Below are 12,522 nucleotides of genomic sequence, written 5' to 3' on the forward strand. Positions count from 1 at the left end.
CCTTCCTTATGGGTGGCCTCTTAATTCTGAATAGCAGTTACTGGCTCCATTGGAATTATGCAATATGTGGGAACAAAGTGGATCTGTTTAGTTTCACCAACTGATTTTGTCTGACATTTCTCAGTAAATATCGGGCGAAGACTAGAAACTAACCCAGAAATTGAGATTCCCCCAGTAATTTCTCCTTCCTCAGGGGAACCTTAGAGTTTCAACTGTACTCAATGTTAAATCTGTTTTCTGGAGTAATTGATACTATCTTCATTGTTAACGTCATGTAGGTAGGGGAACAGATGTAAGAGGAAAAAAACCTGCAGTGGCGGTTAGCACATTGGCGCCGCCACGGCACCACCTACAAACTCACTTCCAACCTCACCACCTGTTCATCTTACAGCTTTTGCATAAAAATAAACTTCAATTGTTTATATGTAAACAGACAGCATCCTATCAAAAGCGGTGGGGACTTTATTGAGTGTTCTTCGGTACTGCTTGTATGCCAGGCACTAGCTCACAGCCCAATCTCACACATTTGCAATGCGTATCTGAGCTGCTGCACTAGCCTCAGGCAATGCAACATGGCAGACCATGGCACTTTAGGGCTTGCCCATCATGTGACCTCATGCTATATCATAAGTTTGGTTAGAGAAGGTGGGTCAACCTTCAGCCCAAACCCGGCTTGTGCTTAGGTTTTGCACTACCTGTTTCATGGTGATGTGCATTCAGTGTCAGAACTGGAAAAAGATTGCTCTGGGATTTCATAAATTTGGGGGTCAAGGCATAGCAGCAGAAAGGTGGTGGTTCCACGAAGGGCAGAGTCCTGAAAAACTGAGTTTGATCAACGTACTCCCTTGGACTCGTACTTGCATCAATCCCGCACATTTGGTAAACCAGATCTGGCAGTCAAGCCTTCTCCTACATCACTCCTAAAGTATGGAATGATCTGCCGTCACAGATAAGAGCCTCCTCCTCACTTCTTGAATTCTGCAAGAAGCTGAAGACATGGCTTTTTGGGTAGTCCCACCAGGCCCTAGGTGTGTCTAAACTCACACCTGCTCAGCACCAGGATACCCTCCCGGTGATAGTTTGCTCTACAAATCTGCATAACATAATAACATAACACATTTTTTTTAAACTCTTATGCTAAAGTAATTGGCAACCAGGACAAATGTGACAGTATATTTGTTTTCTGTTACTGAACTGGCCATAGAAAGACTACTTTTTAAAATATCATACAGGGTTAAGGCACCTCCTCTGGAGATCTTTGTGTACTCAGCGATTTCTAGGAATTAACAATGGTAAGATAATGGTAAGGCACTTGCTGGACAGAGCTGTGTATTTTCCAGCCAGTTTAACACATTGTACAGTAGCATATAATGTTTATGTGCCTACTACAAAGTCTAACGTGTAGCACATGTTGGGGCTTTTGCATCTTCCTGCATTTACACTCATCATATCGTGCCCTGCGTGGCGCATTCACTATGCATCTTCTATTTGCCTTGCTCCATGTCAATAAAAATATTTAAACCTAACGTGTCGCACAGACCATTGCCACTGGGCATCTCCATAACACGTGGATCATATTAGCATTTAGCGAGCGGCACCCAGGGCATAGTGACGAGGAACCAAACATGTTATGTGCACTGATGGAGGTGAGGTAGGCCCAATGAAGTATATTTTGTTGAATATATTGAAATTTTGATTTTCTGGATACTTTCCTTAAATAATGTAGGGCTTTCTCCCATTCCCTAGTTGTTAACTCTCGTATTGTATCTCTCTCCCAGCATGTACGTGTTGCCTGCAGTAGGACTAGTGTGGTGTGCGCTAGCAAACCTCACAATTGGCCTACGCCCATTGCCCATAACATGTATTGTGTGTACTAGTGGATGTTTGTCGGCAGACCCAATTCCTCTGTCAGTCTCCCTGACAGACATCTTGCTGGTCATTGCAGCTGTGCTGCTAAATAGTGTTGCTCTAAATTGGATGTTCCCAGGCACCCCATCTACAGGCAGTTGTAGTTTTCTTAATGCCTACCCTTATTCCAGATAAAAGTACCCAAAGGCATATGAAGAGCCCGAAAGGTGGAGCTCTGGATATTTAATGGAAAGTTATGAAAGAAATACAGCAGGCGAGGGAGCATCACCATTTTAGTTAAAGAGAAACTGCCCTGAACTGTGAGAGGCAGGGCGCTCCAGAATGTCATCTGGGGGCTCATGGAGGATATGGCTCTTGTTAGGTTTCCATCAGTGAGATCTTGCATATCACTTTCTTCCCCTCCATGGCATTAGAATCTAGATGTTAGGCTCCAGGTAGCTCACAGCCAGGATGAGACTCCGATGAAGGAGGGCTGATGGCCCTTTAAGTGAGGCCTTTCTGTTGGACCCAACTGAGGCATACAGCGTACACTTAGAGTATGTCATACATATGATCATTGAAGGGGTAGTGTAAGTAGATGGCGCATCTTGTCCAGAAACTTTTAATGCATGCATTATATTGCACAAAGCTACCTAAAAGATGATTGAAGGGAAGGCCATATACTATAAATTGAGCAGTCGTTTGGTGTTTGACTGAGTTATTAGCTAACATTGAGTTCTAATTTCAGTGACCCCCATTTCACCGCAACCCCAGCAAATCACTAGAATACAACTGCACATAATTTCACTTACGCGGCAGACGGAGTGAATCAATAGCAATGCATATATGTTTTTTAACTTGAGATTTTAAATCATGTAAATATATTTTGTTCTTTTGGATGACAGTTTAGGATTTCATTTGCCATAAATTGTAGTCCTGACTACCTGCAAAAGAATTACAGTTACATTCATCTGTTACTATTATAGTGAGAGGTGTATAGAGTTTAAATAACATCCTTTGCTCTGGGTCAGAAAATGTAGCAAACGGTTGTGTATACCATTGATCAAAGAATCACTTCTTTCAATAATTTTGGATTCACTAAATTACACAACAGTTCTTCTTCAAGGATGATGCATTTAGGGGGTCCATAGATCCACATCTTCCTCAGAAATGGACCTCTTTCATTCTAGGAGTAGGTGAAATGTGGGCATTCCATGGGCCTATGATCAGATTGACAACTTCGTTTGCTGTTTTGATTGTTCTTTTTCTCATAAATGTGCTTCACTGTTTCCCCAGCAGTGTGTTTGCTTAGGGTAGGACTGTAGAATATTTCATTAGTTCATTCGTTTTCGTTCAGTAATTCTGAATTTTTAATCAATTTATGGAAAATTGTGCTAGAAAGTGTACTATTTGACCTCATCTGAACTCCCCACGAACCTGAACCATTTTATGGAAAGCCAGGCTTGCTTCAGTTGCTTGGGAACATTTAAGGCAAGTATTTATGTCTCATCAACTTCAAAGTTCATCGGCTCTCACTGGAAATCTGAACCACTCATAGTGAGGGCCAGTGTGATGACAATTGGTGGAGCTGAGAGGCGTGATCCAAGACACATTTTCGAAGTTTAGAGTTGGCAACCAGGATTCTTTACAGCTATTTAGAGCGGGTAGGAGAGATACCTGATCGAAGGAGCAAAGTATGATTGAGAATGGAGTTTAAAAACCTGTCTTGTGCTGTAAACAAGCACTTTTCTGAACTTGTTGTTAAAAAAATGTATGGTATGTGCTCATTTAGGTTTGTTCTTTCCTTTATATTTCATGTTATCTGAAGAACTTCAACTATTTTCTTTATTTTTTTTCTTTATTTTAGTAGATTTTCTATTTTTTTTAGCCGATTGCGCTGCAAAATCTAAATGTTAAAATGTTTACTTGTCTTTTAATTGATGTCATTTTAATAATTTGCAGTATGGACAAATGGTTTTTAAGGGAGTAAAGAAACTCAACCGCATCCAGTCAATTGTGTACGAAACGGCCTACAACACAAATGAGAACATGCTCATTTGCGCGCCCACAGGGGCCGGCAAGACCAACATTGCCATGCTGACAGTTCTGCATGAGATCCGTCAGAATATTCAACAAGGAGTTATCAAAAAGGACGCTTTTAAGGTAAGACTGTTCTGGGCCAGTTTTCTGCACCAAGCCTAAAGGGGGTATCTTGTGCATTGTAAGTTTATGGTGAAATTAAGAAGTTTTCAAGGATGCGCTACTTTATCATGTCAATGAAGAAAGGTGCTTAATTCAGCTCATTACTATTAAAGGGTTCCTTATTTGTGCGCTGAAAATCGCATTACCCAAGTGGAAAGTTATGAAAATACATTTAGCTTTGATGCAGATCCAATTTTCAAAGTGATGAGGCTATATAAACAAAATCCATTGTCCTCTAAACAGCTGCACACTTACCCAACAAAGATAACTGCTTACCATACATCACGATTAAGATTTCTCACCGTAAGCGCCTCAAATCATATTTCACAATAAATTGTGATTTGTATTGGTTGCCACGAGACAAATGGCAACAAGGGCCTGCTCATTTATCACCTGTGTGTCCTTTCGCTGCAGGTTGTATATGTGGCTCCCATGAAGGCCCTGGCAGCTGAGATGACAAATTATTTCAGCAAGCGTCTGGAATGCCTGGGCATCACAGTGAAAGAGCTGACTGGGGACATGCAGTTGTCAAAAGGAGAGATTTTACGAACGCAGGTATGACTCCTTACCTTGCAATATTTTTTTTTCTATTTGTTTTTCCATTTGTTCAATTTGCTTTAAAATCGCCGCTCGTGAGATGTATTCTATCAGTGTGGAGAAATCTATGTAGGCTCTTACCTTAATTGATTGATGGTTTCTATTTGCTATTGCGTGTGAAAGTATTGTGTAGGAAGATATGCAGTGTCTGTGTTGTGCAGTGTATTACCAAGCTTTGACAGCAGTGCCGTTTTCTAGGTGTGCTCACAGTTGCCACTGCCTGTTGTGTCAACTAGCCTTTGAGCCAGCCGTAACGGGCTCTACCGGCCAATAAAGGCACGCTCCAGCGTTAAAGGCCCGAGCCGAAGGCCTTTAATGGTTGGTAGAGCGCGATACGGAGGGCTCTAAGGCTATTAGAACATTCCGCCCTTGAGGGTGAGCAGAATGTTCTAATTTGTAAAACAAAGGTCTCACTGAGCGAGGGAATTTAAATACCCTCTGGCTCCTTGAGGGCTTTTGTTCACAGCAACAGCTGTGTACAAACATTGAAATGTTAGAGCTCCGGGCTTCTACCGGCCATTAGAAGCCCGGAGCACTCAGGGCCGGACTGGCTGTAGTGGGCACTGGGCATTTTACCAGTGGGCTGGAAGGGTGAGGGCTGGTTTTGGACTGGTGGGGGCCGTTTTTGTTACAGAGGGCTGGTTTTGTAGTAGCACTGCAATATCGCCCCCTGCAACAAAAGCAGCAGCATTGTTACAAGAGCAGTGTTTCCACCAGCACAACCCACCCCTTACAGGCTGGTCTGAGTCGTGTTTTCAATGGAGCTCCCAACATTCCAATGTTCTAATATGGCTGATACGAGTTGGATGCTGGTTCCCGGCAAAGCAGTCTTGTCATCTTCTTCTAATGTGGCACCATGTTTAGACAAGCGAGGTGACATTTCCTTTGTGATTCAGGTTTCTGTAGCTGGGGTCCATAGATCATGGAGGAAAGGACTGTGAAAAACGTTCATGTGGTAGGGTTGTTTTGAAGTGGCTGGTTCTGTATGAGCAATTGAAGCCACAGTTGGGTAAACTGAACGGAGTAGTGGACCCCTGCCCTTCTTTTTTAGATCTCAAGGTGTGTGTATGCATGGTGAAGCCCAGAAGAGAGCTGCTGCGGGATTAGCAGGACTATGAGCCTGTCTGCCGTTAGCAAGAATCACTGGCCTGTGGGCAGAGATGAGGGGACTGCAAGTTGAAGAGTGAATTTTCTCATATACTGACTGATGAGCGATCGGCCAAAGGATCCGCTACACAGCAGGTGTAGTTTCTGTGTCCCGCAGAATGCTGCCCTGAAGACAAAGATGTAGACAGTGGCGCAGGAACAAGGGGTGCGGGAGGTGCCACAACTCCCCCACAGAACTTTAAAGATCACAAGGACAATGAACAATAAAGGGAGTCTTCAAATGTTTTTCTTATGGCAGCATTTTTCTATTGTCAAACAAACATTGACAATTATCCCCCTATGCCTTTTGTGAGTAGATGTTATTGCCCCACACCCCCACTCTAAAATCGTACCATCACCCCAGATGTGGTGGTTCCTTTTTGCTACAAAATATATTCACTCTTCCATCTTCATGATATTGAGAAACATTCCAGCAACATAGCTATATTGTTTTGTTGAAATTAAAATAAAATGTATATAATGTTTGCAGTGTATTTGAACAGTTTAATTTTTGAGAATGTAAATGAAAAAGTGCAATTTTAGAAAGCTACACTGGATGCTTTTGATTTCTTTCAAAATATTTCCCACAAGCAATATTCTCAAGTTCGAGCAGATTTTGTTCAACTACTCCAAAGTGGAATGCACCTATTTGGTTGCTGTGGCTTGAGATACTAAAGCAACCCTAAATACCCCCATTGGAGATTATTTACTAGATTCTCTTAGTAGGAATTTCAGACCATTCAAATGCAGTGAGTGAAACTTATTCAACTTATGGCACTCCAGATTTATTTTGTGGACATTAGTTTACAGATATTTGTCTGCAATGCCACCCAAATGGGCATTGCGACCTCAATATTTGCAGAATGAGTGTTTGCAGAGTGTAGCACATCTGGCGGAATTCAGTATTTTTATACTGGCTTCATATTTTCAACTTCATTGGTATTTGCGGTTTTAGTAAAGGTAACCATGACATCATAGGGTAAACTCTGGGACTTTTACATTAGTGACTTTTTACAAGCCCTAGGGCTTACAACAGCTAACTCCTGACCATTTCTGTGCATTTCTGAATGTAGTAAATCTGCACCCTTTCATAGCAGAACTAGACATTTACAACTTTAAAAAAACTAATTAGGCCTCATATGTTTTCTTCCCCACCCATGGAGACAAGCACCAAGGTCCATTTCAAAGTAGTGGCTGAGATCAGGCTCTCAGAAGAGGCTACAAACAAATGCAACTAACTTATTATGCACCAAATAGGGCACCTAGAGGTCAAATATGATATCCTTTTGCCGGGATTGGGAAAGCTGGAAGAAAGGGATGGTCAGTAATACCGGGTGCAATTTCAGACCATTCATTTGCATCAATAGTCATGTAAATGGTAACCAGTCTCTCAAACATGGTTTTAAGAAAGATTTTGAAATGCTTTAAGAACTTTTCCTCTCTCCCTCTGAGTGTAACTTATATGACATGGACCCGTTCTCACTGGACTCTCGCCGGGACGCCCCTTTCACACCGTGCTGACGCCAACAGCTCTGCGCTTGAGGTGCTACCCGGTGGTTTGAGAGTGGGCCATTTCTATTTTGCTATATTACGGTAGACGCAGGATACATTCGGGCTACCACCGTCCTCAGAAAGCTTACCTTTATGAGGCCGGTATTTTCTTGGTTGCTTTTTTTTTCTTTTCAGAACACATTTTATTGGATTTCCTGCCACAATATGGCCCCAGAGGACCGAATACAGATACAATTTGACTTGTAGACATTGACATGGCATTATTTCCAAAGCTTGAACCAAGCATGTTTGCTAATAAAGAAAAATACAAGACAAAAAAGGAGAAAAATGCACTTTAATGCGCCAGTGCTCCCCATGTCCACCCAGCCCACAGTCCGCCGAATTCTTGAGTTACGATGAAGCATTACATGTGTCCAGATCATATTGTTGAAATTCAGTATCTGAATGCCTGTTCACAGAGGCTGTGGGTTCAAAAATCAAGCCTCGATAGCATGCCCATTGATGCAGGATATTGGAATGGTTCTGTGGGCATCCCCTCGCTTGATATGTAGGTAACTCTAGGCCCATACAAAAGTCCATCCCCTTCTTCCAAACACCCAGCAGGGGCAGAGTTTCGATATTCCAAAGTTTGGCTATGTCATGCTTAGCTAGAGGAAGACGAAGAAATAGCATGTGGCGTTTATATCTGTTACCCCAATCCCATCAGTGCTATGCAGCAGAAAAAATTTCGGGGACATGGGAAAATCCCACCCCAGAACTTCAGCCAGGCACGCCACGATCCCCCTCGAGAACTGAGTGAGAGCGTTACAGGCATACTGTATGTAAAAAGCTACTGTCTTTATTGCCACAACACAAGCAAACTTGGGAACCAATGACCGGCCAGCCACACACACTTGGCCTCCTCCAGTAGCGCTGCCTAGTACTGCTTTTGTGCAAGACCCAATTGTCAGTGCGCCCAACCCCACCTTCCACCTATGTTTCTCCAACTCCAAAATTAGAGCCTCAATGTGCACAAGTTTATTTCTGCGCTGTTTGACCTCCACAGCTCAGAAGGTAATATAAACTCCACAAATAGTGGGCTTCTTTGCCTCCCACAGAATACCCTTTGGGGAGGCTGTTGAGGGAGAAATATTAAGTCAGAGCGTGGTGTATATGGGTTCTATATGTCTGGTCCTGCAAATTCCTGGGGGAGTGTCGCCAGCGAAACGAAGAGAGACAGGGCCCAACAGGAGCCGTAACGCCATCGGAGAGTGATCGGAGAGCCCCATGAGCGACCTGAGATACTCTATGAACATTTCCTTGGGAAGAAGATGAAATCAAGCCATGAGAATGACCCATGTACTGAGGAATAGAAAGTATTGCCTGTCTTCTTGGGGTGATGAGCCCTCCATGTGTCTACCCACTCTACAAGTCCGCTAATGGTCTCAGTCGGGAATCCCACATCACCCCATTGCCCCAGAGGCCTGCTATCTATCCCTGTCAGGATACATAACATCACTCCAATGTCTGCCTACAACCGCCACTCCCTCAATGTGGATCCCCATATGCCTACCTGTCAGTCTACAGAGGTTTGACTAAGTTGTGGAGGGGCATCTATACTGCCAATGACGATAGGTTCCCGGGGTATGGTCCCCATCACGGAAACATACCTGCTCTACGTGTCTACCCAAGTCTTCAGGAGCTGATAGGGAACTCTTCAGTGAATTTGAATAGCCACTTCCCGGGAGACCTGCTTAAATCCTCAGTGAAAGGTGTGGACATAACTAAAGCGGGTCAGACAGGGAGTAGTAGACCCTAAGAGATGTCTCTTGCAACAATAGTATTTCGCCCCCTAAGCGCTTGGCCTGACGAAGCACCACACCCCCTTCACCATGTCCCGGACCCCCCTAACATTCCAACTTATAATATGGAGCCTCCCCAGTGGAACATTAGCATTGAAATCATTCAAATCTGTACACAGGGCCACCGCACGGAGAGCATCAAATTTGAGCAGAAAATACAAGAAACTAACCATAACTGTGTAAACCGCCCCAAACTCCCCCCCTCCACCCCAATACTTCAAAACCTATGAAGCATCTTCGTAATCCAGTGGGTGAGTAATTTGCCCATGTCCTCACCCTCTCAGCCCTCCAGAAAGCCCACAAAAGAGGAGGTTATTTCTGCGGGCCCGCCGTTCAGCATCCTCCAGACGAGTTTCCAGCCCCTTTGTCAATGTTTCAAGGGTATCAACTTTCTTTTGAAGCGTGGAGATATCTTCAATGCTAGAGACCCTGGTTTTAGCCTCGGTGAGACGCTCTACTGCGTTACAGAGATTATGGTTCAGCAGCGTTACATCCTATCCCACGCCCCAATCTTGGCATCCAACATGTCCCTGGACTGGGTAATAGCAGCCAGCAAAGTTGCGTTGTCTGGTGAGGTGCATGGGGCTCCGCCGGTATCTACAGTCGTCGCTTCAGTCCCTGTATATCGGTTCATCATGCTCTGTTTAGAGGTGGACCCCGAGGGCTTGTCTGCTGTCATTGTCGGGGGGTGTTAGTTGAGGACCATCAATGCAGACTACTGTGTCTCGGGCTCCTAATCCTCTCACGCCATCAATGGACATTGTCCCTGGTAGATTTGTGCACAACTGATGATAATAGGGTTCCCCCGCTACAGGAACCGCCCTGCTGTCCAGCAAATTTTAGGAATGGAATGGAGCACCACCTCCCCCATTCATGTAGGGTGTATGCCTGTACCACAAGCTGCAACAGGACCTGGCCTGATCAGACAGGAGTACACCCCCACCCCCTAAAAAGGGCATCATCAGATCCAGCACAGAAAATTACCTCCCCCGAAAGGTGATTGCATACAGCAGAAGTCTCTTGGATGGAGACCTCAAAGCCCTCGATCTGCTGCAACCACAAACCTTCTGGCTGCTACAACAGAGCTCGCCTGTCCCATTACTCCACTCATCACCGTCTAGCACCGCCTCAGTAGATCCTCTCAGGCTCCAACCAGGCAAGCGAACTGGCTCAGTATCCGGCAGTGGCCACACCTGCCAGACCCTCGTGATCTCCATGTGGCCTCGAGGCCCCGGCGCAGCCCCACGAAACCAGGGGCACAACGATGCTGCACCAGGCAGGGCGCCGGTCACAGCCATGTAAAAGAATGCCAGCCCAGCAACGCCTCCGCGGCTCGACATGGCCGCTGACACCCACTAGGCCCCAGGCTGCTCGATCAGACGTCTCTGGATCAATCCACGGATGCCACCCTGTCACGCCCTTCTCCCATGCACCGCGTCAGATAGTGGTGTTGTATTCCCCAGACCAGCACGAGGCCGAAAAGGGGGCGTCTGCCATGTTGGACCACTAGACCACTCTCCCATCCCTCCACCCCCCATCCCCCTCCACCCCCTCCTCTCCCACAATGGTTTTCTTTTTGATTAGCAGCAGAGTGACACATTATTCAGGTCCTGCTGAATGCCCCAGAACCCCTTTTGGGGTCGATACAGGGCAGAAGCATGCTGATGATCTGTAGGGGTTATGTATGGTAAAATCCCCCAGTCCTCTCATATTTTTTACCTTATCCCGGAGGAACATCCAATAAAGTCTATTTAGTTCTCTTGAGATAGTTCTATCCATCTTTTTTTCTTTGAAGTCTGCCTCTCACTTCCCCTTTAACCTCACTCATCATTCTTCAAAACACCTCTACTCCTCCTCATTGGGTAGTTCTAGCCCAAATCGTGGACCTTGCGGTATGGGTGTGAGGAGGGAAACCAATGATGAGGCATTTCACTCTCGGGTGAGTGAGGGTTCTCGTCATTTAAGAAGCTCTCTTCTTTTAGAAATAACACACACATGATCCTTAATTCTCTTTTTTTTAATTATAGATTTACCAGACATACTTTTTTGTGAGTTTTATGATACGTAGGGTACGTGTCTGGTTGAACCTATCCCACTAGATCCCTTGTGTGAATGTGACCCCGTTCTCACTGTACCACAGGACTCAAGGTAAACTTCACTGAGGAGGTCTAACTCAGCTGAAACTGACCTTGTTGTGTTCATGTTCAGGCAGGGCCTGGCCTGGTAGTTTGGCTGAAGTGTTTTTATTAGAGCATGACAGATACTGATTTGCACATGGTGAGTAACAACAAAAAGATGGACAGAGATGCAGCCCTACTGCCAATGGTTGAGATTCATTCACCCATTTTATCTCTCTCTTTTTGGTTTTAAATATGAGCTTAAAGCAAGACGTCGGACTTATCATCAAAGTCAGTGTTCTAGACTAAATGTTTGGAGTGTATGTGAAAGAAAGATTTTTGGATGGTTTGTTAACTAAAAATTTGCCTACAAAGGATGATTTTATTGTAGAATGTACACAGAGACAAATAAGCCACAAACTTTGGGAGTCTCTGAATCTCTTTTTTTTTTATTTCATAGTATTTTATAAAGAAAATTATAAACAGATACATGAGCATTTTTGTCACGCGGTTAGCCATACGTAGTATGTATTGCAGTGATTACAGGTACTTGAGATACAAGTTTAGCTAATCCTCTCCACATTGACTTGCTGGGAAATTAGGCACAATTTGATAGAATGGAAGAAATAGAAAAGAAAGGTGAAAGGAGGATACGAGAGAGGCTCTGTAGCAGTGAGTCTGATCGAGGTTATTGTCATCTGACGATCCCCCTTGAATCCATTCCGGCTCCCTCCTCCCCTTCAGGGGGAGAAGGAGGGGACAGAGATAGCTGGAATGCAGCCACCATGTGCCGTGCGAGTCTCCGAATCTTAAGTGACAAATTTAAAACAATGCATACAAGCTTTACTGAGAGTGATTGCATGTCAATGTATTCTGTGATGTTTATATATCTAGAGTAAAATAAGTGCCTAATGAAATTGTTCACAAAAATGCATTATTCTACGTAAAATAGTGCATTGGGAGCCCTGACTGACTTGTAGAAATTATCTGGAAATAGTGATTGTTAGGTAGATGAGAATCAGCCACATAAAGGAGAAGGTTCCTAGGTTCAAGGTTTGTTAAAATGACAAAAGATGTCTGAGGTTGAAAGGAAGGGCCTGGACTTCTTCACTGGATTTCTTCAATTGAAGTTCAAATATATGGTATGTGGTGTATGAATGGGTATAGCAAAATGTGCTGGAGAAGACCTGTTTTTATTTGGTATGTGTTCAGAGACATGATTTAGAACAAAATACAAGGCAGTTCTAGAAATTTGATGA

The 12,522-nt window shown here is 44.2% G+C and overlaps 1 protein-coding gene across 2 annotated transcripts in view; it reads left to right on the top strand.

Moving 5' to 3' along the window:
• Window positions 1-12,522, top strand: part of ASCC3 (activating signal cointegrator 1 complex subunit 3) — a 2,002,173-nt gene that overhangs the window by 595,345 nt on the left and 1,394,306 nt on the right. For both annotated transcript variants that reach the window (XR_013596163.1, XM_078648375.1), the window contains exons 9-10: window positions 3,811-4,011; window positions 4,465-4,605. Coding sequence is in view for 1 of the 2 variants with exons in the window: in XM_078648375.1 (XP_078504501.1) it covers window positions 3,811-4,011; window positions 4,465-4,605 (342 nt within the window). In the remaining variant the exon portion in view is untranslated. The remainder of the gene's footprint in view (window positions 1-3,810; window positions 4,012-4,464; window positions 4,606-12,522) is intronic.

This window comes from Lissotriton helveticus, chromosome 6 (genome assembly GCF_964261635.1).
Source record: "Lissotriton helveticus chromosome 6, aLisHel1.1, whole genome shotgun sequence".
Classification (NCBI taxonomy): domain Eukaryota; kingdom Metazoa; phylum Chordata; class Amphibia; order Caudata; family Salamandridae; genus Lissotriton; species Lissotriton helveticus.